The 26,821-nt window shown below is 37.1% G+C and overlaps 1 protein-coding gene and 1 pseudogene across 5 annotated transcripts in view; one reads left to right on the top strand and one right to left on the bottom strand.

Moving 5' to 3' along the window:
* TMEM150C (transmembrane protein 150C) overlaps positions 1-24,655 on the top strand; it is a 69,429-nt gene extending 44,774 nt beyond the window's left edge. For 4 of the 5 annotated variants that reach the window (XM_071215837.1, XM_004472646.4, XM_071215833.1 and 1 more), the window contains 7 exons: positions 8,606-8,695; positions 9,529-9,582; positions 9,708-9,740; positions 9,829-9,896; positions 15,622-15,749; positions 19,204-19,381; positions 22,413-24,655. In XM_071215837.1, coding sequence (XP_071071938.1) covers positions 8,616-8,695; positions 9,529-9,582; positions 9,708-9,740; positions 9,829-9,896; positions 15,622-15,749; positions 19,204-19,381; positions 22,413-22,621 — 750 coding nt within the window. In that variant the 5' untranslated portion in view covers positions 8,606-8,615 and the 3' untranslated portion in view covers positions 22,622-24,655. Of the gene's footprint in view, positions 1-3,135; positions 3,231-7,289; positions 7,406-8,605; positions 8,696-9,528; positions 9,583-9,707; positions 9,741-9,828; positions 9,897-15,621; positions 15,750-19,203; positions 19,382-22,412 lie in introns of all 5 variants that reach the window. The other variant, XM_071215830.1, reaches the window with a different exon arrangement.
* LOC101420775 (acyl-protein thioesterase 1 pseudogene) lies at positions 2,444-4,421 on the bottom strand (annotated as a pseudogene).
* Positions 24,656-26,821: the final 2,166 nt, after the last annotated feature.

Consider the following 26,821-nt stretch of genomic DNA (forward strand, 5'->3'; position numbering starts at 1 on the left):
TGTTCTTCATCATAAGAACCTTCCTTTACTACTTCAGAATTCTGACTTAGATCATCATGTATTTCCTGATCCTTGTCAAAATGATTTATAGATCATCCAAGACTAACTGCATTTGATAAGACAGTGCAGACCTATCATTTAAAAAAACATAACGGGAAAGGGACTTGGCCCAGCGTTAGGGCTTCCGTCTACCACATGGGAGGTCCGCGGTTCAAACCCCGGGCCTCCTTGACCCGTGTGGAGCTGGCCCATGTGCAGTGCTGATGCGCGCAAGGAGTGCCGTGTCACGCGGGGTATCCCCACGTAGGGGAGCCCCACGCGCAAGGAGTGCGCCCCGTAAGGAGATCCGCCCAGCGCGAAAGAAAGTGCAGCCTGTCCAGGAATGGCGCCACCCACACTTCCGGAGCGGCTGATGACAACAGAAGCGGGCAGACAACAGAAGCCGGCAAAGAAACAAGACGCAGCAAATAGACACAGAGAACAGACAACCGAGGGAGGGAGGGGAATTAAATAAATAAATAAATCTTTAAAAAAAATAAAAAATAAAAAGACATAACTGGCTCACAGATTTAAATGTAAAATCTAAAGCTATAAATCTTTTAGAAAAAATATAAAGGAGAATCTTCAGGGTCTAAGGCTAAGAAAAGAGTTTGACACCAAAAATCACAATACGTAGATGGAAAATTGGATGAATTGGATCTCATAAAAATCAGAAACTTTTGTTCTGCACAAGACCCTATTAAGAGGATGAAGTGGCAAGCTACAAACGAGGAGAAAATATTTGCAAACCACTTATCAAAGGACTAGTATCTAGAATCAAAAATCATTTTTTACTTTTTTTCAGAATTAAATTTTATTTCACATTGATAGAAACTGTGAAAAAGATTTACATTTTCCCATACTAGCAAAACTTTTCAACAGAAGAAGATATCTTACTATAAATAAGATATTCCTGATTTGTGTAACTGAATATAACTGTTTATATTCCTCAAAGTAAAGGACAATGCATTTGTAAATGATTGTTTAAAATTTTTAAATCCAGACATAAACATATGGCTTAATTACTAACAATCTGTATTGTATACTGCAAAATTATTTCATTATCAATTAACACCCATTTATAAAGGTGCAACACCACCATTGTTTTGAACAGGTAGAATACAGCAAAAAAACTTACAGTTCAAAAATACCAAGCACACATTTCAATTAAATATTAAACCATGTGGTAATTATACCTTATATATCGAGTTCTGACAAACTTTTATAACCCAGAAATTTATTTTCAAAGAATTTTTACTCAGTAATCTGAAAATTTTGACTGTATAAAATAACAAGATTGCTATTTTCATGTTTTGCACAAAAACTAGTTAAAAATCATTTGACTAAAGCATAATTTTCTGATGAATCTACTTAGATTCACACATAAGTAAACTCTGTTCCAAGGATAATCATCTTACATCAAATCATCTTAGAAGTTATAATTTCTAAGATCAAGTCTTAAGTATTTCAGAACATACTAGAGTCTGATCTAATTATTCTTCCAGTTGATTATAGAAAACTAAAAGTACAGAATTATTCCTGTTACCTGAACGAAAGAGTCTAATAACTGAATAAGTCTAAATTTGGACTAAGGTACAGTTAAAGAAGTAAGTAGTACATAAGTTTTAAGTGATGTCTGATTTCATTATAAGTATAAATACATCATAAATCATAAATACCATATATCTGAGATTCAGAATGTCAAGTTACTACATTTATTAACACCAGATGTCTATGCAGGGAAGCAATATTTGCCCTCCTATGAAGGATAATAAAGAAATAACACATCTTTTCAAGAGAGGAGAAAAGAATATTAAATGGAAATGATAGGTGAAAAAAAAAAATTGTCCCCAAAATAAAAGGATTATTAATTGAGGGGAGCAGTAATATTACTCTTCCACTAATACTTAAAAGTGTATTCCTATTATTAGAAATGATACCATCTTATTCCTATTTTGTATTATAATTATTATGTATATATGAACACATATATAAAAATATGGCCACTGTGTGGTGACTAGGCAATTTTGGGGTAAATCAATAGTTTAAGTCACAATACACTTTGATATAAATGATAATCATTTATATCTTAATTGCTCATGTATACCTGAATCAATTTTCATTAAGCACACAAAAAATTTCCAAATAATGTAAAAAAATTCTGACTGCAGTATTTTATTATTTTTCTGAATTACATTTGAGATAAAGAAGCCAGCTGCTTCACCTGGTTTAAATAGTATACTCTGGGATCATATTATACAAAGACACATATAGAAACTTAAAAGAACATACATTTCCCATGAGGAGACATTATTTAGTCTGTGTCATTTGTATGTACTTGCAAAATAGTCTACCAGTGCAAAGAAGAAGTTTAAAGGTTTCTACTCTTACTGCAATGATTCAGGTGTACTTCTACACAAGGCCTCTCACTGATGTCAATCAACTGATGGTAGGACTTTATCAATGAATTGTGAGATAGCCATCATTTCCTGGTGAATGCCTTCACAGGTTTTGAAGATTACATTGGCTGGATTTACCAGTACTGTTAGCCTTTCAGCAATAAGAGAGCCAAACATTAGGGGAACTAAAGGGTCGTAATGTCCATGGCACTAGAACAGCGGTTCTTAACCAAGGGCCCACAGACCCCCGAAGGGCCCATGGAAAGATTTCAGGGAATCTGTGAGCTTGAATTGAAAAAAAATCAGCATATTAACTTTATTTTCTCTGACCTTTTACTGAAATCTAGCGTTTCCTTCACTTATGAATGTATGCAATAAATAAATTACAGTAGTATTCATTTCACCTGACTGGCAAAGGGGTCTGTGGAATGAAAACGTTAAGAACCCCTGCACTAGAGAACAGAAATATTTTTATTAGCACCACTGAAAAGACCATGTGGAATTGAATCCCGAAGTGGAGGCCAGCAGCTGACTGTAACAACACCTGCCAGTTTCTGCTGTGTGGTAAGAGCAGTATATAAAGATAAAACTCCTCCCTGAGAAAATCCTCCCAAAATAATCCTGTTAGAAGGAATTCCATTCTTCACCTCTTGGTCTATCAAAGTTTTGATGTTTTCTGCTCCCTGCTTGATTCCAGGTTCCTCCTCCTGTGAATTGGGCAAAAGTCCAATAACATCAAACCAAGATGGCATATTTAATATTTAATGTAACCAACATAACCAGCACATGCAGGTAGGTATATCTGATATGTGAACTTCTGATACCTGCAAAGGCTTCCGTCCATCCATGCCCTGTATTTCCCAATCTGTGAAGAAAAAAACTGCCACAGTGGCCTTGCAGTGGGCATGATGGTGGACAGCAGGCACAGTGGTGGGTAGTGGAGCTAATATGTTGACTCATATGCACAGCTTGGCAACCACGCCCATTTTTTTAAAACTCTTAACAGTAGAGAAACAATCCAGTTGGGCAAAAGATATTGTATTAGTCTGCCAAAGGGGTGCCAATTCAACGTACCAGAAATCTGTTGGTTTTTATGAAGGATATTTATTTGGGGTAAAAGCTTACAGTTATAATGCCCTAAAGAGTTCAACTCAAGGTTGCTTTCTCACCAAAGTCAGTTGCCATGTGTTGAAGCAAGATGATCACTGATCTCTGCGAGGGTTCAGCCTTCCCCTCTGGCCTCCCTCTCTCTCAGCTTCAGGCTGGCTTAGGGCTTGTCTCTCAGGGCTTCCTTTCTCTCCTGGCATAGGGCTCATTTCTTTTCGGGCCTTCTCAGCTGTTCTTTTCTCTTCCCAAGGTCAGCTGCAAACTATCAGTGAATGGCTTATTGCTCCCTGGGGCCCCATGATCAAAAGTGACAGAGCTCTCTCTCTTCCCATGTATCTTCTTGAGTGAGTGTCTGTTTATATTGGTCCACCAAGAGCCTGGGGACTCAACCTAAGTCATGCCTTACTGATGTGGTTGAATCAAAGCCCTAATATTAACAGGTAATTTAATCAAGGGCCCCTCAACTGAATCCAATATAATCAAAAGGTATCACACCCAGAAGAGTTTACAAACATAATCGTTCTCTTTTGGGGATTCATAAATAATTCCAAACTGTCACAGACATGAACAGACATTTCAGTGAAGAGGATATACAGATGGCAAATAAAGTATATGAGAAGATGTTTAACATCCCTATCTGTCGTGGAAATGCCAAATAGAACCACAATGGGATATCCTTACACCTATCAGAATAGCTGAAATAAAAAGTAGTGATAACAGCAAAAAGCTGGCTGGCAAGGATATGAAGAAACTCTATTTATTGTACACTTCTGGTGGGAATACAAAATGGTACAGCTACTCTGGAAAACAGTTTGACAATTTCTTAAAAATAAACACAAAACTACCATAAGGCCCAGCAATTGCAATCTGGGACATTTATTCCATAGAAATGGAAATGGATCTTGATAAAATATAATAAAAAAAAAACCACAACCATATAGGGGAGTAGATGTAGCTCAAGTGGTTGTGTGCCTGCTTCCCACGTATGAGATCCAGGGTTCAATCCCCAGTACCTCTTAAAAAAAAACAAAACCAAAAAATCATACATGAATATTCATAACAACTTTATTCACAATAGCCAAAAACTTGAAATAACCAAGATGTCCTCTGTGGTGGTTTAGAGCTATATATGCTCCAGAAAAAAACATGTTCTTAAGTTTAATCCATTTGTGTAGATGTGAACCTTTGTGTGAGTAGGATCTTTTGATGCGGTTACTTCAGTTAAGGCATAGTACATCTCATTCAGGATGGACCTTAATCCTATTACTGGAGTCCTTTATGAGAACAGTGAAACTCAGACAGAAGAGAGAAAGCCACAGAGGGAGCAGCCAGAAACAACATCAATGGAACCAGAAAGAGAAGGGCGAGATCAGGAGATGCTGCCACGTGCCTTGTCCTGTGACAAGCTAAGCACCAACGATCACTGGCAGCCAGCCCCAGAACACACAGTCTTTGGGAAGAAAGCATCGCCTTGATGATGCCTTGATTTGACTTTCTTTTAGCTTCAAAACTATGAGCTAGTAAATTCTCATTGCTTAATCCAACTCAATTCATGGTATTTGCATGAACAGCCAAGGAAACTAAAATATCTTCTAACAGATGAGTGTTTAAACAATCTGTGGTACATCTCCCACAGACATAGACTACTACCCAGCAATAAAGGAACAGACTATTGAACACAAACTTTGGATCAATCTGTAGGAATTTAGTCTGAGTGAAAAAAGCAAAGCCAAAAAGTTTCACAGTGCAACCTAAAAGATTACATTCCATTTGTATAACATTTTTGAAACTATAAAATTATAGAAATGGAGAAGAGATTAGTGGTTGCGAGGGACTTAGGGGTGGGGAAGGGGAAACACAGGAGAGGGAAGTGAATATGACTATAAAAGGGCAACATGAGGGCTCGTGGAGTCAATGGAACTTCCAGTGTCTTGACTGTGATGACCATACGAATCTACACCGTAAAACTGGTGAAATCTACTTAAGGTCAAAGGATTGTATCATTGTCAATTTTCTGGTTATTGATATTGTGCTATGGTTATGCATGATGTTACATTGGGGAGTTCTATCTGTAATATTTCTTACAACTGCATACAAATCTGCAATTATCAAAAAAAAAGAGAGAGAGAGAGATAACACCAAAGTAATTACTGTGGAAGCTAATGTAACAACTATCCATAGACTTGGATATCATGACCACTATTCTTTTCACTTCCCAAGGCATCTCTTTGAATTAGGAAAGGGCAATTTTGTCTATCATGTGCAAGGGATGCAATATGGTTTTCCCAGAATTTGGTTTTAAGGTAGCCCTTTGAGAGCTAAAGTCATAAAAATAAAACAATTTAGGAGAGTAGCCACTTAAGATGCTTCCAAAACAAAACAAGAAAAGCAGTGCATAGTGAAAGATAACTTAAGAGTTGAGTCTCAGGAAGGTAGCCTTAAATTTGTGCATATGATTAAGAAGATATGAACTAAGTAATTTTGGGACAAGCCATCTGTAGCCTGAAACTATTACCATCAGGAAGGGTGACTGTATGGAGTCTAGAAAAGTGGGAGTCCAGAGGAAAAGAAAGTCTAAAGTTGTCCTGAACCCTGTCCTAGAGAGAGGCTGACTTGTCCTTACACATGTATTGATTTGCTTGGCAGTTAGACTTGGCACAGCTGCTGCTTACAGAACTGAGGTTATATGCAAGGTGCTTAACCTTTATCCTCAGCATTCCTCAGTACAACCCTACAAGACAGAAGTTATTTCCATGTTTAAACTAAAGCTTAAGAGATAACGTAGTTTGCCAAAGATGACATAGCTAGTAAGTGGCAGAGCTGAATTTCAATCCTGTGCCTTGCCATACTATTTCCACTCTACCACACTACCTCTCTTTTAAAAAAACTAATCCATAAATCGACTGTAGCTTAATGTCATTATTCTTGGACTATCTGGTTAAATTTCTTTACTCTACTTCCCTGTTTCCAAATTTTGATTTCCCATATTGATATTCCTTTGCAAGTTGTGTTTCTCACTGTGCATTAATAAGTTGGCATTTTGATTTATTCGCCAATCTGTTTTAGAAATGATTAATAGGTATGGGTTCCCCTTGGCTTAATCCTGGGTATGTTGGAGCATTCTATTACTGCAAAGCTAAACTAAGACACTGGATTTGGGTGACACCTCTTCTCTACCCCCACCCCCACTGGACTAGGGAGGTCTCAGTCTTTGACATCCTTCTCCTTTTCTTTGAATTCAACAATCTTCACATAGCGAGATGGTGTTACAGATTTAAGTAAGTATCCCAGCCCAAAAGTTAGTTATTGGCAAAGTAAGGCTCGAAACTAGGTTTCCTGTCATTTCTCAGTGTAACCATCTCTGCTGTACTCATCCTGTTGGAGCACCCTAATCGAACTAAAATAGTTCATTTTACATACTAAATCATGTTTTCTATACTGCCTCTACATCTTGGCTAGTTACGGAATCATTTTGTTATCCTAATTTATAGCATTTATTATGAGCCCATATTATTTCTGGACCTAAATAAATAAATTGACAGTCTAGCCATGTTGTGTATACATAAAATATTCGTCATTCTTCCACACTTTATAAACTGGATAGCCATGGGCCACCTTTTACCTCACCTCAATATTTCCACCACCTGAAATAGTACCTGGCACAAACAGGATGTCAATAATTGTGAATTGGATCGGATTGAATTAGATTGATGGAATGTGACTCTAATGTCTTTCTACTCTTAGATTTTGTAATGTATTTAACATCCCTGCCCACGTAGGCGCATAGACTTACATACAGCTGTTCAAAGACAAATTGGTGGGCCCAGTTCTCTCCTGGTCTGAAAGAGCTACTTAATCAGGTAGGTCAGTTCTGAGAACTAAAACCTTCCCATGCTGTTGCAGAAGGGATTGGCCCACCAGCCTTAAGGGAGTGTCATGATTTCTCCCTGGTCTCAACATTTGTAATGTCTAGAGAGTTCAAGCAGTGAAAGAAGATATCATGAAGGTACTCAAAAATGTAGCGGTGCTGGTTCAAAACGCATCAATGAACTTCTTGCAGTAAATGCTGAAACCCAAAATAATGAGCAGTAATATCTCCCTAAGGTACCATTTAATCACATTTTCCTTCTGTTTGTCATGTTGCCAGTAGAGGCCACTAGGACACTTGATTTTCTCAGAACAGGTGTTTTGTTGTTGTTGTTGTTGTTGTTGTTGTTTTGCCTGAAGTGTTATGTTGGCATGCAGTGTCTCAAATAGATTTTGTCTGATGGCTTGAGTGAAAGATAGGAAGTAAAGTGATGATCAGTTATTTTTTTCTGTTCAATACCAGTCATTTTTCATAGATACTTCTGGTGCTTCTGGTTTTCACTTCATTTTTGTGAGGAATTTTTTTATTCATGTATTTTTGCTTTAAAATATGACATCCCAAATGCCTGAAATCTGTATTTTTTTCTGAAGTGTTTTGTCAGAACTCATGTAAATTCCTACACAATACAATGGTTCCCAAAGCATTCATCTTTGGAGTCTTCTGAGATAGTTGCTCAGTAATGAGAAAAGTTCCAGTTTCCAAAGCATTTGTCATTTCTGCCTGCATTGGCCAATATAATTTATTTAATAGCCATTAGTTTCTAACTCTCTCACCTGCCAGACTGTAGACATATGCATATACCAGCCCCATAAATCCATAGCTATTAATAATAGCACTAAACGTATTCTGGAGTAGCCATTGGTACCTAGCTAGCTTTTCACCTGAAAAGCCGAACCCAGACGCTTTTTTTCCCTTCTTTATACTGATAATTTGGTATAAGAATAAATGTCTTCATGAAGAATTCTCCATCATTCCTTAACTAAAACTCTGTAATATTTAAGATTACATCGTCTGCGTTAACTGCTCAAGGGATTTCCCATGTGTAGGTGGCAGAAAGAATATGGATTTGAATGAGTGTCATAAAATACGGTTTCATAAAGTACCCTATTTTTAAGTTACATTAAACTTCCTTGCTGTCTTCAAAGAGGTAAATTTTTGCCATAGTTATTAATACATAGGCATTTTATTTCAGTGGCGTAGGCATGGATGGGAAGAAATGCAGCATATGGATGTTTTTACCTCTTGTATTCACCTTGTTTACTTCGGCTGGATTGTGGATAGTGTAAGTAGTCTCTAAATTTAATTTAATTATTTAAGGATACGTGTGCAATGCAGAAAAAAATGTAGAGTGTTGAGAGTGTATAGTATATCTGTCATGTGTTTATAGATACTTTTAAAAATAATATATTTACTAATTGAACCTTGCTAAAGTCCCCATTTTTCTTCCTTTATTCTGCTACCCAAATTAAATAACAAGGGTAAGTGATAAATGTTGCAAAGCAGGTAGTGAACAATACTGGCTGTATTTTGTGGTTGGGTTTTCTTCCAGTAATGAACATTCTATAAACTGGTCACATGAACCCATTATTCACAAGTATTTGCTAATTTGACACTAACATGCTATGGATTCCATTCAAAATCCAGTTCATGATCTCGTTAATTTATTTCATTTTTTTGTCTCCAGGGCGGCTCCTCCAAGACCCTTTCCTCCTTGTCTCTGCCTCAGTGGCCTCTTCTCTCTTCTCCTCCCTCCATCCCTTTTGGTTCCCAGTCCTCCTGACCTGGGCTGGATACGGTACTACTCCCTCCTCTCTCCACTGTCCTCCCGCCTCAGTTTCCTTCCATAGGCTGCCCATTTTGTGCCCGATTTGGCCCAGCTCCTCCACCTTTGCTCACCTTCCACCTGCCCATTCCCTGCCATACATACCACACACACAGACACACACAGACCTGCTCACACGTATTGTAGGAGGTGATCCACAGGTAAAGGCTTTCTAGTAAAAGCATTTTCTCAATTAGAAAAAATAATAATGGAATTTATTGTGGTTAAGACAAATGACTCTTTTTTTGAAAATTTTTTTGTTTTATAAACTTTTATATTTATTTTTTTGATAGATACTTCATAGCTGTGGAAGATGACAAAATTTTCCCATTAAATTCAGCTGAAAGGTAAAGTTTCTCTCAGTAATTCACTGTTCATCGATAAACATGGCAAAAGTTTTGCCACTGGAGAGGTTAAACTGTGCATAAATGACCATCCTTTAATCTGAGCTTCTGTGCTTTTTGTTATCCAGGAAACCTGGTGTGAAGCATGCACCATATATAAGGTAACTTGAAAATTTTCTTCTGATCTGTTGAATCTTATTAAAAGTTGGGAGCGTTGTAGTAATGGTAAAATGTTTCGTATTTCTCAAGTATTGCAGGTGATGACCCTCCTGCAAGCTGTGTGTTTAGTCAAGTTATGAACATGGCTGCATTTCTAGGTAAGAACAGCTTCAAGAATGCTTTAGGTACTTTGATACATTTATTTATTTTAGATTCTCTCAAACCCATATCAAAAGCAAAGCAAAGCTGTTTGTTTTAGAAGTGGTTTTCCTCATAAACCTTTTACATTCACCCCATTTATCTTACATTTTTCTTTTCCCTTTACCTTCTTTTATCATTTCTGCTGATTCTTGACTTTATTTCTTTTGCTACATGAAATTATGTATTTCAGGTGCCACAAAATCTTGCATGAGAAGGTAATGTAATGAAATAATTTGCTTTGAAAAGAATGCCTTATTTATGACAAAGATGAAAAAAATGTGCTCTGTGATAAATATTTATGTATGCAGGTATCGTCTTTAAATCTGAAGGTCAGCATTAGCATTAGGGTGACACTATGCCTATATGACAGTGGAGAACTAGTGTCAAAAAAAAACAGAAAAGAAATCTTTGGTACTCATATCCAACCCCAATACCAATATCCCCACTATTTCTTCAGGGCCCAAGACCCTCATTTAATATCCTGCCCTCCCCGGTTCTGTACGTGCTTCAACGATCCTGTGAGTCAGTTGGTGGTTGTGGGAACTGGCCATGCTCTCTATTCTTTTTGGCTTTCCCACGGTGTCTCTAACATAGCACACTGGGGATTTCTCTGCAGTTCCTGGGATTCTTTAATTTGACCAAAGCCTTGCCCTACCCAGCTTCCCTACGGCAGATCCCATTCCCCTCAGCAAAGCCTTTAGAAAGCAGGGACTACTACACTCCTACTACGCAGAAGGTTACATACACCCTGAGGCTGGGGATGCTCAGTCTTTAAAGAAGCGCTTCTCGCATATTAGCAGTCAGGATTTTCATATCCCAAATAGTCACAAATATTGAAAAAGCGGCTGCACCTGAGGTCATCAGGGCCGGTCCCATTCCATAAAGTTTTGTTCTCACTCTCTTCAGCCTCAGAGCTGCTGGCGGTCTTTTATACTTGCTCCTTTTTTTTTCTACTCTAGACACTACACTTATGAAAAGATTCAATAAATATATTCATACCAAGGCATAAATGACCGCTAAGGAAATGTCTGGATTTAGGAGAGCGCAGAGCCACAGGAGCGAATCTTGAATTGCAGGGTCAGGGACCTTTTCCAGCCTCTCTGCAGTCACACCACATAGACTTGCTTGTTGGTGCCTACTCATATGATCATCCCCAGAGGGTGAATAATAACAGTAATTAAGGGTAACCTCATATTCCAAGCACGGTGCGAAGTGCTTTGCAAATACTACCTCATTTAATCACAACACACGGGAGCCCACCCTTATAAAATTATTGTCACAAGCTGTCTGTCTTCCATTGTGATTTAAAGAAACCAGTGAACATGTTGAAAGCCACATATTGTTTCTCTCATATTCTTAAGACAAATTGCGTTTTCCCAGTATTCTTTAGTGTATAATCTTAAAAAGTACCAGTTTGTACAGCTCACCAATTTATCCAGTTACAAACCTTATAATTAATTAGTTATAAATGCATTTCCAAAAACAGTGAACAAGTCCCCGTCTTCCAGATGATATTCATCATTGTCTTATTCTCCAGTCCTTCCCTGCTCCACCAAGAAGCAATTAAGTTTTACAAGTCCTTGCTGTAAGGTATTGCAACACCCAGTGTTTATTCTTTATTATCTTTCATGATTTTTAGAGCCATCTGTTTAGCACAAAACTGCTAGTGTTTGATGGGAGCCACACAAGAGTTGTTTATCAACTCTGGGAGTTAAAAATAATCAGTTTGGGAGCAGCTGTGACTTGAGCAGTTGAGTGCCTGCCTCCCACATGGGAAGTCCTGGGTTCAGTTCCCAGTGCCTCCTAAAGAAAACAAACAACCAGCTGACAACGAGCAAAAACATGAGCAGCCAAGAAAACAACAACAATGAGCAGACAACGAGCAAAGAGCAAAAACAAACAAACAACAACCAGATGAGGGAGCCAACTCAGGGGAGCCAGTGTGGCTCAGTGGTTGAGTGCTGGCCTCCCACATACAAGGTCCAGGGTTCAACCCCCAGTGCCAGTACCTCAAAAAAAAAAAAACCAATTTACTAATTATTTTCTTGCTCTCAACTTTGGAGGCCTTTTTCTCCCCAGGCCTATCCCTTTTGTACCTCAACCTATTACTTTAGACCCTATAACTGACTTTAAGAAATAACCCAGGCTGCATAAGCCACTGTGTTTTGGCAGCTGTATAGAATACTATTTACAATCTACAAATGAGTTGGTGAAACATTTTTTAAAATTAGTTAGCAAAGATCTTTTATCTTTTTGATGGACTAATCAAAGATTGAATGCTCAATTATTTTCCTTACAGAACCAGTTATGCTCTTAGGTCTGAATCCACACTAGTCCTTCCCTTGGGGAAAAAAAGACCTAAGACAAATTTCGTGAAAGAAATGTTATTTCCTGCCCTGGGGAGGTCGCAAGGATAAAGCTATTAGCTGAATGATTTCAGTCACCTAATAGCAAAATATATTGACTGTCCTTCAGCTAAAACATATTGACCGTCGGGTTCTCCTGCAGTCATAAATAGGAATTACTGATGTATAAACAGTAAAACTAAACAAGACAAAAAGAATTTGGCTAGACACAGTTTAGAGCTGCAGTGAAGAGACTTTATTTTGCGTTTTGAGCTTTAAAAACCCAATCAGCCTCAAGAGGAAAAAGCTTAATTTAAAAAGTCAGGAATGAGCAATTATTCTAATATTTGGACTCTTTTAAAATAGACAGATACATTAATAAATAACACTTGCAAAGCAAAGGACTGTTCTGAATACCAAAGAACGGCATCTAAAAATCTTTGCTAAAATTGTTAGAATCTAAAATTTTTCATGAAACTGTAATTATTTCTGTTGATCAGAATATAAATATGGTAAAAGCCGTTTGGTATATGTAGAGATGACTTCGGAATTGCCCTACTGCTCAGAAGTCTCTTTGAGGAAAAGTATAATTAAATCACTACTTGTTTGAAATCAGACTTCATAACAGATAACCTAGACCTGCCTCCATTTAAACCTAGGTGTTAATAAAATGGTTAAAAGGCCATGCAGCAAGTTGAATTATGTATCCCTGAAAAAAGCATTTTCTTAATCCAAATCTATCTCTGTGGGTGTGAACCCATTGTACATAGGATCTTTTAACGGTGGTATTTTTAGTTAAGATGAGGCCTAACTGAATGAGGCTGGGCCTTAGTCCTACTTCTGGAGGCTGTATGAAGAGAAAGCCACATGGAAGAGCAGAAGCAAAATGTCAGCAGAACAGGAAGAGAAAGGAGAGATATGGCCAGGTGACGGGAAGGCCAAGGAACCCCAAGGATTGCCAGCAAGCCAGTACCAGAGCACCATAGTCTTTGGGAAGATAGTAAGCCTTCTCGTCTCTGAAACTGTGAGCCAATACATGCTGTTGTTAAGCCAACACTTTGTATGGTATTTGTCTTAGCAACTTAGTAAATAAGGCAGGCCAGAATCTTTATTCTTTCTGCATCCTAAAAATGTAACTAAAATTTGTTTTCAGTGGAAAGAATGATCCTATCTGAGCTAATAGGCAAAAAGAACAAAGTGTGGTGTTTGAAACGCAATTATGGAAGTTAGGAGTGTTGGATTGAATTACAACCTTCAAATATGTTTCTTTTTCCTGCTTAAATTCTTCATCTGTGCATGATAAAATGATTTGTTATCCATATCACAAATGGAAAGACTAGTAATGCAGGGCCCAGGAAATGATCTATGGTGAGAAATGGATTGCGCAGAGAATACTGTTGACTCACTTCTCTTGGGCAGAGTGGAACAAACTCTTTGAATGGGTGGGTCAACATGAAGAGCCATTTTGGTTTCTGCTTCATCAGTGGTTTATGGCTTAGGCCAAAGTTCCAGCATGATCCTATCCCTCCAAACTAAATGACAGCCAGAAAGTTCCCAGAGAAATAATTTTCATTAGTAATTTAAAAAATAAATTAAATGTGCTCTCTTCATGTTTTGTCATTATGCCCTGACTAATACCATACACAATTATTTAGCAAATGTGTCCCATCGTACCCTATGTTGAAGTTTCTGGTCTCGATCTAATGGCTTCTTCATCTAACGATGACTTCACTATATGTTGAATTACTCTTCCTATTCCCATCCTAAAAATTAACAAGAAGTTGTGCTGCTTTTTTTATCCTTTAGTATGGTTATTGTCATTATTAACAGACCTTTGATCTGTTATAATTCCTAACTAGGTCCCTCAAACCATTAGGTTGAGAAACTATTGCCTGTCAAGTATTAATTTATTTTCTGATTAATAGCAGCCATTAGCTGAAATATAACAAAACAGGGCTGAAAAATTAGAGATTTCATAAATTATGCTTTATTTCCATTTTGTTTCCAAAATCCAAATATTAATTAAGTTGTATACCTCTCTTTGATCGGAGGTACTTAGAACTGAAAGTATACTCAGTGAGCTTAGCTTCAGAGCTTGAAACTCTAGACCATGAAATTCAGAATACTTGGGAAATGCAAATTTATAGATATTAATGACTACTAATGGCCTGTAATTAAGGTAAAACCTTTAGCAAATAATTACCTATTCAGTTGCTTTTATAAATAGGGTAATTCTTGAAATTCTAATTGTCTTTCCTGCTGAACCTAAATGTAAAAATAAATTGTCTTAGGAAGTAGTGAGTGCATTTCCTTATATCTACATGTAAATTATACTAATTGCACGTACTTTTCCATTATTTACAGACTAACTGTCCCAGCTTTTTGAGTAAATATGAAAATACCTCTGTACTAAACAATTAATAAAAGGTGATTCTGAGGTTAGCGGCTTCAGTCTGGATCATCCCCAAGCTAATATTAGAAGTCAGGTTTGAAAACTAAGTAACTTCCCTTATTATCTGTTCAAATTCTCAGCTAATAATTTGCTTTGAAAGGTAGTCTTTTGAAATGAGTAATTAACATCATTTAGAAGAATTAAGTTTTCTCAATATAATAGCTATGATTTTTAATACGTACCAAAGCCTCAAGTCTGCTGTGTTAAAGTACAGATTTTGTAAAAGCTGATTATACTTACTGCTATAATTTGGATTAAGTGTCTTTGTCCTTGGGCACAAATACCTACTGGAGGATTCAAAGGGAAATAGGAGTAAAATCAGACATGAAGGGATTTGTCCACTTTCCTTTATCTTCCTTCCGTTCCCCAGGAATGAGTTTTGGCCTAAGGGCCAGCAGGTTTGTCTAGATGTGGGAACCCTGTTTTCTTCCCCACGTTTTCCTATTCTTTCTGGTCTAACCCTGTTCTAAGCTAAAGGCTGATCAGATCAGTGGATTTCTGTGCCTTGGTCTGTCTTTATCCCGGTCATACTTGTTACGTGTGTCAAGCCTCTGCAGTGCTCTCTTAAGCCAGTCTGTCCTGGGCTCACCTGGTTTTTGAGAACCCTGAGAACACGATTAACAGTTCTGTCATCCTTACATTACCCAAATAACATAAGCACTGCTGCTTCCCTTCCTCTCTGCCTCCCTCATGCTGGTATAATAGAATACTTAAATAATAATAAGCATAGCATAGAAAATTTCTTTTAAAAAATTGTCACTTGGAGATTTAAAATGTCCTGTGGTGAAAAGTTTAATTTTATACATTGTGGCTTTAAAACTCTGCCCCATAGTCTGGATCTGTGACTTACATTTTTCAAATTTTCATATTTTGTTTTATTCTCAGCTCTGGTGGTAGCTGTTCTGCGCTTCATACAACTGAAACCAAAGGTTTTAAACCCGTGGTTGAATATTAGTGGATTGGTGGCCCTGTGTCTGGCTTCGTTTGGAATGACCTTACTTGGTAATTTTCAGGTACTTCCCTTGACCTTTTTTCATCTTCCTCTCACACTGGTAAGGCATTGACCTGTACTATTACCATAGCCACTGTGGAATCCCTTACTTACATTTTTCAAAAACCTGGTTATAGACAAAACGAAGTGATTAGTTTCAACATGGCCCATATAATTCTGAAATAACATTTCAAACACTGGTTCCTGATATCTGCAGGGTCTGCTTTTACTCTTTCAGCTTGATCTACCTGTGCTAACTATGTATTTGAAATACAGTGTGTTGGCTATTGGGAAAGATTAACTATGAAAACAACCATGTATTTTCTGCAAAGGATTTCAAAGTGCTTTACACATATTGTTTCCTAACAAATTGTGTCCTAATGTACCTTTCTGGAAAATGAATGGGATCATTGCCTTCTTAAAATTAAACATTAAACATCCTTATTGGATGGAAGCTTGTATATCAGATTTGCAAGCTATCGTGGCCGTTAAGTTTGAAAGCCCAGAATTTCTCTAGATTACTTAACACTTAATATAAAGAGAGTTCAGAAGCCCAAGATCACAACCTTTAAGAATAATTTTCCTTGCCAATATTATAACCCATCTTTCTTCTTGTTTAGAGAAGTGAGTTACAAAACAATTATGCACAAAATACAGGATTCCCATATACCACCCCACCACCAACACCTTGCATTGGTATGGAGCATTCGTTACATTTGATGATAGCACTTTTAAATAATTGTACTATTTTTAAAAACAGAAGTTACCTTTGTTACAATTGGTGAAAGATTACTAAAATAGATTTCTTGTCCATTATTTCCATTAGGTGTATATTTCCCATATACCATCCTATTATTATTACCTTGTATTAGTATCATAAATGTGTTATAATTCATGAAAGAGCCTTTTTTTTTCCTTTACTATTAACGATAGTCCTTCATCTACAATAGGGTTCACTGTGTTGTGCGTGCAGTCCTATGTATTATCTTTTAATTTTTACTCTAGTAATACATACAACCTAAAGTTTCCCCTTTTAACCACGCTCACCTATGTAGTTCACCTATATAACCCATCTCTTGACTGAATGACTTCATTTGTAAAATATCCAAGGTGATCCCTGCACTATTACTGCAGTTGCCTAAGTAATTTCCTGGCCTCTATTCTCTTCCTGTCATCCTGCAACCTTTGCTATATACCACTATTAGTAATAGTAATTTCCTCCTTGCTGTCAAATTCCAATTCTATCACTCTCCTCCCCCCATCTATTGAAAGAAATCTAAATGGGATAGGCATTCAAGACCCTCAGTATGTTACTATGCATTTGGTAACATTCTTACTCCAAATATGGTAGTGAATTTTCTAAGACCTTTTCTTATCCTGACTCTCAATATAATTGAAGGCATAAGATATAACTCAGTGAGTGTGGTTCCACAGGAGTCCTGGCCATTGTGTTCCAAGAATGCAGCTTAACTGGCTGTCCAGTGTGATATGGGATGGAACTTAAACTAGAGGAATTGGTAGACAGCCTGTCAAACAATCCATCAAGGAAACAGTATTTATTGAGTAGTAGTTATTTGCCAGAGGAAGTCTTGGGGAACGAGTCTTCCTGATTCAGTGGCTTATCAGGAGAATATCTGAGACCTTATCCTGTTCAACTCCAATCATTTAGGGGCAGGGAGCTTTTTTCATTGAGACTTTGGTGAGGGTCTTTCTCCTGCATGCCTACCTGTGCTGCACATGCAGGCAGATAGTGAAGTGCTCAGTAACTATTGTTTCTCCTGACCTACTGGGGGTAATTTTATCCTCCAAATATCCTTGCACACATGTGAAATGGATCATCTCAGAATCTTAGATAAATGGTGAAGTAAATGGGTTTAAAAACAAAAACTCTCAGACCATATTTTCGTCATTGTCTGGACTAGCAAGAGATTAGAAATAATGAAAATGTCTATCAATAGGTTGAATAAGTTAAGGAACAAAATGGAATACAGGGTAGCCTTATTTTTTTAAAAAACAGAACAGAGATATTTCATATATGCTAATCTGGAAAATTCTTCAAGATATATCATAAAGTAAAAATAAGTAAGGTAGAATAGTTCATTTGTGTTGGTGCAAAAGGAGGTGGAAAATAATGTATATCTATTTGCTTATGTGTAAATGGAATGTCTACAGAGAATACACATGAAACAGCATTGGTTGCCTGTGGAGGAATCATACATGGTAGCATATAACTTTCTGCTTATATCCTTTTATGGTTTTTGAAAGTTTGAACCATTTGACTTTATTATCTATTTTTTAAATTAAGCAAGAAATAATAAATGAATAGACTGCACAGCATGGAAAACCAATTTACTAGAAGTAAAATTTGATTGGAGGAATCATTATTTAAAATAGGTTTTGAAAATCCATCTTTTGAGCTCTAAGGGAAAAAAGTGGCTTCTTCCAAAGAAAAGTAAAAAAAAGTATAAAGCAAATCAATAGGAAAAAATGTTAAAGGAAAAGCAATGTTGATTTGATACTATTGTTTATAACAATGTAAGACAACACAATATCTGAAGGCATTGGCAATTTTTAAAAAATAACGTTTTCACCATGTTTTAAAAGCCATCTCTTCAACAGTAGATTTTATTTTCCTACATGTGCAATTAAAAATATATGTGCAAAAAATAAAAATAAAACCAAAATATATACATATATATATATGCAATTATAAAAGGTGTTTTAAGTGACATGTTTTTCAGTGTCAGTGGGTAATGATTTGGGAAGTTTACAACTCTAACCCTTAACTGAAACAACTCACATCCTGTTTAACCCATTAATTCTATAGAAGTCTGGCTCGTGAATCTTCAAACACTGTTGCCCTCTAATGGGTCACCAAATTTAGCAGAAGCTCATAGGTGGCAGTTTTTCTTATTACTATAGGAAAACAAGCAAACAAACAATTGTCATTAACACTGATTTGATCACATTACAATTTGTAGGAGTAAAGAACAACCTATGTGTTATCAGTTGTCTATGCCATTAAAATCTTGGCCTGCCTAGAATTGCCCATACAGTGTCAGTAAATACACAGCCAGTTCCTGAGTCTCATTTTCTGATCCTGAAAAACAGTTTCGGGTGTAGACTTGTAGAGACCTTAACATTTCTCTGTTTTATGTAACTCTCCTCCTGTTTTCTTTTACTTTCCCATAAACCTTTTCTGGAAAATAATACAAAGAATAGATTACCACTGCTCATATGGTTTTTCTAGGCAAATGTTTTTGAGGTTTGGGGGTACTATTTATTTTCCTTTTTCCCCTCAGAGTTCAAACCAATTTAGGACACAGGGAGCCACATGGAGATGAAGGAATCCAGTCTCTCTAATACTGATGGTTATTGGTATCCCTTTTCCTGTCTTTTCTCCCTCTCCTACTCTAATGGTTTTCGCATCTTCTTTTCTAAATGGGCCCCAACATGCCAATCTGTTCATTCCTTAGCTCACGAATGATGAAGAAATCCATAATGTGGGGACTTCCTTGACCTTTGGATTTGGCACATTAACTTGCTGGATCCAGGCCATGTTGACACTCAAAGTTAACATCAAGAATGAAGGACGGAAAGTTGGAATTCCGAGAGTTATTCTGTCAGCATCTGTCACTCTCTGTGTGGTACTCTGTATCCTTTGAATGTGAAAAGGTTTTTTTTAGTAAGATTAAAACACAGAAAACTTGTCTTTGTGGAAGATGAGATGATTGCCTTTCCCAGTGGATTGGTATATACTGCCAGAATCTCAGAATCTTACACAAAACAGAAAAGAAAATGAGTTTAAAAACAAAAACTCTCAGAACCTATTTTTTATGCCAAAGATGAGGTAGAGAACTAAACAACAACAACCAAAAAAACAAGCACTGCCTTTTCAAGTTTGTTTTAGTTTCAGTGTGTAGGAATGGTGTCACGTGTTCTCCTTATCACTAATGATGAAAAAGTTCTCCTTTTAGAAAAACATATATTGCATAGTCAAAAAAGAATTGTAAATTTTTTCTCCATCTTAATTATTTTTTCATTTGTGACTTCATGAATGACCTCATTTTATTTACTTTTTTAACTCCAAAATAATTTGAATGAACATATCTATTTATATTTTACAGGAAAGTAACTAAACTTTTCTGGAAAATAAATTCAAGAAATAGGTTACTACTATATGGCTTGTGAATCTTCAAACACTGGTGCTCTCTAATGGGTCACCAAATTTAGCAGAAGCTCATAGGTGGCAGTTTTTCTTATTACTATAGGAAAACAAGCAAACAAACAATTGTCATTAACACTGATTTGATCACATTACAATTTGTAGGAGTAAAGAACAACCTATGTGTTATCACATAGTTTTTCCAGACAAGTATTTTTGAGGTATTGGGGTGCTATTTATTTCCTTTCTCAGAATTTGAACAATTGAGAATAGACACAAGTTGTCAGATGGGAAGAAGGAATCAGCCTTTATTCCTGTTTAAGCAGAAGGCCACAGGTCCCTATCTCACACCCAAGAGTTTAATTTATCCTACCAGTAGCAGACTGAGAAAGAGGGGAACACTCTGCTTAGCCCCCCACATAGGCCCCAGGCAGAGACTGGATGTGACCTAAGATGGGTCACAGTGACCCCATTTACTGCTACCATAGCCCAATGAAAGGCTTTCAGTTCCAAATCCACCAATCAGATCAGTCACTCCTTTTATGGGGTGGAATATCAGGTAAGTTCACTCCAATAGGTCCTCCTCCTCAGGAAACGTGAGGAGAAGGGAACAAAAGTTCCTTAATGGTAAACTGTATAGTTAACACAACTATTCAACTTCAATCATAAAAATAATGTCAAACACTTATTGAGTATTTATTGTGTGCTAATCACTCACCAAAGCACTTTAAATGTATCAGTTCTTTTAATCCCCATTTAACATGTTAGAATAATGAAACACAGGTTAATTTGCCCAAGATCACACACAGAATACATGATGGCTCAAGATTTAAACTTGGGCTCAGGTCTTGTACTCTTAACTGTCTAGTCTTAGAGAAAGTTGGCTTTAAAATATGAAGTCCACATTTAGTATCCAGAAACCTTCTCTAGTTAGTGGAGTATGTGGGTCTTTTGTATCTTCTTCCATCAGAGCTGCCATTCAATCATTTCTCTGGTTGTCTGATGTTCTACCAGTCACATCTGATAGAGAACATTTAAGAAACTGAAATTCAAGCCAAAAAACTTGCCTCTTGCTAGCGACCTGACAAAATATGAGTAAAACAGTCAAAACTCTGTCAATTTGAAGAGTACCCTTTCCCTGTTAATTTAGTAGTACGTTAATATTGCTTTGGCAGTATTTTGAACCCTCAGTCAGAAGAGTATGGATGGGCTTTAAATTTTTCTGAGTTTTGAGCTTATACCAAATGATTCTAATATGTGTTATTTCTGAACACCTGGAATTATTTCTTGGTTCTCAGGTGAATGGATCCAGGCCTGTCAGGAGAGCAAATTTTGGCTAAAGTGGTTTCATATGCTTTTTCCATCTGAAAATTTCTCAAGATTTTAAGTACAGTTATGAAAACAGAAATAATTCTAACAGGATATTTCTGATTTTTCTGAATAAATGTATTCAGTCCTTGGCCTTTCCAAGTGTTCTCCTTCCCAGCTCCCATCTATATATATACTGAGTGAGGTTATAAATATTCAGGCTTAAGAGTCTCATCTTTTTATTTTTTTTTTATTGCATATTTTTATTTAGGCACAAGTTTAAATGTGACAACAGGAATGAAACTAGCCTCTATATTAATGCTTGGATTTTTATTGCACTATTGCAGTTCTTTTTTCTGCTAAGTATTGTCTGAAAAACAATAGTGAAAATTAGAAGGGTAAGTGGGGCAACTCAGATTATTAATAGTGGTGCAGAGACAAACCCAGCTTATGTGGAGGTAATTAGCAATTTGGCATGTTCATAATAATTTCTACAGACATAAACATGACTGTGACTCCACAGCCATTTGCAGTGATTTTACAAGTGAGTTTTATTTTTCTGGTCAACTAATTAGTTTGGGATTGTAATCCTTTTGCTAATCTCATAGTTAATTAGTTGGCTATAAAATATAGTGATTAAATACATGGATACTAATTTCATAATCTGAACTCCACTAATTAATGGGACCTCAGGTAAGTTACTCTCTTGGCCTTGGTTTCCCTATTTGTAAATGAAGTGATAATAGAGTTGTTGTGAGGATTAAATAAGATCATCCATTCAAACACTTAAAACCATGTCTCGGGGAAAGGATGTGGCTCAAGCAGTTGAGCACCTGCTTTCCACATGGGAGGTCCTGGAGTCAATTCCTAGTGCCTCCTAAAAACAAACAAGCAAATGAATGAAAAAATCAATTCAGGAAGGCTGACATGGCACAGTGGTTGTGCTCAGGCTTCCCACATGCAAGGGTTGAATCCCCAACCCCAGTACCTCAAAAAACAAACAAGCAAACAAACAAAAAAATCCATGTCTGACACAAAATAAGAGCTCAATAATATTATCTATTGTTATTCATATAGAGGAAGTTCTATCAATCTACCAACTTTGCTAGTAAGGTGGACAGCCAGACATTTTTTGTCACGTGTGTCTGCCCAGAAGAGAGTCCAGTTGTCATATGGCTAACGGCGTTACTTTCCTTGACCAGTTCTCCCCAGATTTCATCCTCATGGCCCAAGGCATCCACATGTATGCAGCCAGGATCCAGTGGGGCCTGGTCATGTGCTTCCTGTCTTACTTTGGCACCTTCGCTGTAGAGTTCCGGCATTACCGCTACGAGATTGTTTGCTCCGAGTACCAGGAGAACTTCCTGAGCTTCTCAGAAAGTCTGTCAGAAGCGTCTGAATATCAGACTGACCAGGTGTAACCCAACGGCTTTCCCTTGCTGGTGAGGTGGGTGTGACGGGGGAGGGCCCAGGAGGACACACACACAGGACTTGACACGTGACCTCGTGACACAATTTTCTCACAAACACACACATATACATGTTCGTGGCCACATTTGCCAAATGCACTTTTCAGGGTGAGTTATCTTTAAGGAAATATCACAAGCCCTTATGTGTCAAAAAACATGCTGTTACACTGAAAATATATGCACGACGGAGCAAGAAGCTTGTGCATGATTACCTCCTTCTCCCCATACTCCCTGCTCTTTACATTCTCCTCACATATTTCAGACGTCATGCTCACCCTACCATAGAGTAGGGCAGACCAAATGTGACATGGGAATAGTACCAACTCCCGAAGTTGCCTTGAGATCCAAAGGGCTGGGAACCAGCTCGTGAGGAAGAAGCTCTGAATCCAGCACTAATTAATACTCTTGAGTGGATAAGAAAGTATCATCTAGTTGGGGAAAACTGTATTGAGATTTAACTTGTGTAACCTGTGGAAAGGTGTGGGATCAAGGACAGCACTTCCCTATGAAAACTCACTTCGTGATCGCTCAGCAGCAGACTGTGTGAATTCAAAAAGAGTATGCCACGTGCTCTAAGAGTGAAGCCTGCAACCGTGGTATGGACTTGATTCATTGTGACTGAGAAATATTTCCAAATGTGAATGTTTGAAGGGACATGGTCTGCCACACATGGAACAAAATGAGGCAGTGAGGGTAAGGTTTAGTTTTGTTTCCATATACAGTTTTTGTTTTCTTCCATGGATTACCTTTTTTTTTTTCCTCAGAGTAACTACCATGAGTCTCTCTAGGTCTCATGGACAAAGAAGATGGTAGCCCAAATGCAAGCATTGAGCTTGCTTTGGGTTCTATCATGATGAAAGAAAGAAAAAAAGAAAATTCTCTGCAGGCTTGTTTGTCTGCTTTATATTTGAAGCAAAGAAAACGTTCACAGAAAAGTATAAAGAAGAATGTATGGAGGTAATAGAAAGAGCTCCTGCTGGACATTTATAAAAGATGCAAGTTTTAGAGCAAAGTCCAGGGGGATGTAATCTGGGGAGGGTTCCTTAAAATGAATCTATTGTTCAGATTTAGTATTTTGGGTGGATTAAGGGCTTTTCAAACTTGGAATTTGTAGACAGCTATTGAAAGACCACTCTCCCCTAAAACCAGTTGAGGCCGCTGGTTCCCTCTGCCCAACACGTGGTTTACACTTGCTGTGAGTTCAGGACCCCTGCTTTCAAACTCTAGACCTCGGGTGCAATTTCATAGGCTGTGCTTCCAAAAGAGAAGCAGAATTAAAAATTCAGCCATTGTGGAGTGGGTCAAGTTGACAGACCCTCCTTCCATGAGAACACTTGGTTTCAAGAAATCCCCAAATTTACTTCTCAGGGGCCTCCTGGGGTTTCATGGAAAATAATATGAACAGCATTGTTTTTCCCTTCAGCCCACAGTGTGAGCCTCTTGAGGAGGGGGTCAGTGTCCTTTCATCTCCATCTATCCCTGCTCCTGTCAGTGCCTGGCACATATTAGGTGCTCAACAAATGTCTGGTGAATAGAAATAGAGGTAATGTAAGAGGAGAGAAAAGGAGTATCAAAGGAAGATTCAAAGATGACAAGAAAATAGAAAATGATGACTGCACATGAAGACAGGAATGGGGGAAGCTTGAATATAGGTCAAATGCGGGAGGGAGACAACCTTAAGGAATAGGTATAATGTGAGCAAAATAATTAAGCAAAGAGCATTCTCTTATTAAAAAGGCATTTAACTGTATATAGTTCAAGGTGACATTTATTATTTTTTAATGTTTTTTTTTCTTTTTTATATTTAAAAGTTTTATCAAAGAATAAGGATTTATGGTGTTTTCTTTTACTCTACACAATCCAGTTACACAGCTTTTGGTGATGCACTATATACTTTCTTAGAACATTTTAGCAGAATCAAGCAATGACCAACATTATTCTTTCGGATCTGACCAGTAAATAAAATTCTTTTATGCAGAATTATGATTTCCTTGTCTCTGACACTCTTTCTTCTCTAATATTGAAATATGTTAAACTCAGAGATTATGTTGAAAATGTTACATTAATAGCATATAAAAATAAAGATCAAGATTACAGAATCTCCTAGGAACTAAGAACCACAGTATTCATACTTGGAGAACAAGACCAGGGATTCAGCATTTGTACCAAGCATCCCAGGAAGAGCTAATAAAGACAGCCCAGAGAACAAAGTTCAGAATACACTAAGCTAGCTTTCAGATAGTTCATCTCAGTCTCTTGAAGAAAAGTTACTCTCCTGGTAAGGATAGAAATATTTCTAAAACAAAGTTAATATTTTAAAAGTGTGATATCTTTGGATTTAATGGACAACAAACAGGGGGTAAAGTTTTGTTATGTTTTATTTTCTGGGCTTCCTTTGACCCTGGTGGGGGAAAACAAAACTTTCATATTCCAAACTCTGTAATCATCCGGTTATAAATGGAGATTGGAACATCACTGTTTATTTTATTTTTGTCCTTGGGCACTATGTCAGGCAGGAGAGGCTGATTTTTTTTGGATTGTTTTGTTTCGTTTTCCCATTTCTAAGAATTAGAACTTTCATTTATTTATTTTTATTAGTGAAGTTGTGGGTTTACAGAACAAATTATGCATGAAATACAGGATTCCATGTACCACCCTGTTGTTAACACCTTGCACTGGTGTGTTACATTTGTTGCAATTGATGAAAGCACATTTTTATAATTGTACTATTAACTACAGTCCATGTTTTAACCTAGGGTTAATTGTGTCTGTTGTGCAGGTCTATGGATTTATTTATTTTTATTATTGTACCATATATACAACCTAAAGTATTCACTTTTAACCACTTTCAAATATTTAATTTGGTGCTGTTGATTACATTCACAATGTTGTGCTACCACCACCATCCATTACCAAAACTTTTCCATCATCCCAAATAGAAACTTGGCACAATTTGAGCATTAACTCCCTGTTCCCTACCCACAACCCTCTGGTAACCTATATTCTAGATTCTGGCTCTAGGAGTTTGCCTATTCTAATTATTTCATATCAGTGAGATCATACGATATTTGTCTTTTTGTGTCTCTCTTATCATTCAACACAACGTCTTCAAGGTTCATCCATGATGTCACATGTACCAGAACTTCATTACTTTTTATGGCTGAATAATAATATTCCATTGTCAGTATATACCACATTTTGTTTATCCATTCATCAATTAATAGATACATGGGCTACATCCATCTTTGGACATTTGTGAATAATGCTGTGATGAACATGGGTGTGCAAATATCTCTATTTTAGTGCCTGCTTTCAATTATTTGGGGTATATACCTATAAGTGGGATTGCTGGGTCACATGGTATTTATATACTTTCGGAGGAACTGACACACTATCTTCCACAGCACTTCACCATTTTACATTCCCACCAGCAATGAATGGGCATTCCTGTTTCTCCACACCCTTCCCAACACTTGTAATTTTCCAGGTTTGAAGAGGAGCCATTCTAGTGAGTGTGAAATCATGATTTTGACTTGCATTTCCCTGATGGGTAATGATACTGAGCATCTTTTTGTGTGCTTTTTGGCCATTTGTGTATCCTATTTGGAGAAATGTCTGTTCAAGTCTTTTGACCATTTTTAAATTGGGTTGTTAGTATTTTTGTTATTGAGTTGAAGGATTTCTTCATAGATTCTGAACATTAAACCATTATCAGATTTATAGTTTTCAAGTATTTTCTCCTATTGTATAGGTTGTCATTTTACTTTCTTGATAAAGTCATTTAAAGTGAAAAAGTTTTTCATTTTGATGAGGTCTCATTTATATATTTTTTCTTTTGTTGATTGTACTTTGGGTGTAAAGCCTAAGAAATCATTGCCTAACACAAAGTCCTCAAGATGCTTCCCTACATTTTCTTTTAGGAGGTTCCAGTTCTGGCTCTTATATTGATTCCTTTGATAAATTTTGAGTTGTTTTTGTATATGGTGTGAGGTAGGGGTCAACCATTCTTTTCCAAATCGAGACATAGGTTTCCCAACACCATTTGTTGATGAGACTTTTCTTTCCCAGTTAAGAAGTCATTCCCCACTTGTCAAAAATCAGTTGGCCATATATGTGAGGGTTGAATTCTGAGCTCTCAATTAAATTCCATAG

This window comes from Dasypus novemcinctus, chromosome 1 (genome assembly GCF_030445035.2).
Source record: "Dasypus novemcinctus isolate mDasNov1 chromosome 1, mDasNov1.1.hap2, whole genome shotgun sequence".
In the NCBI taxonomy this organism is placed as follows: domain Eukaryota; kingdom Metazoa; phylum Chordata; class Mammalia; order Cingulata; family Dasypodidae; genus Dasypus; species Dasypus novemcinctus.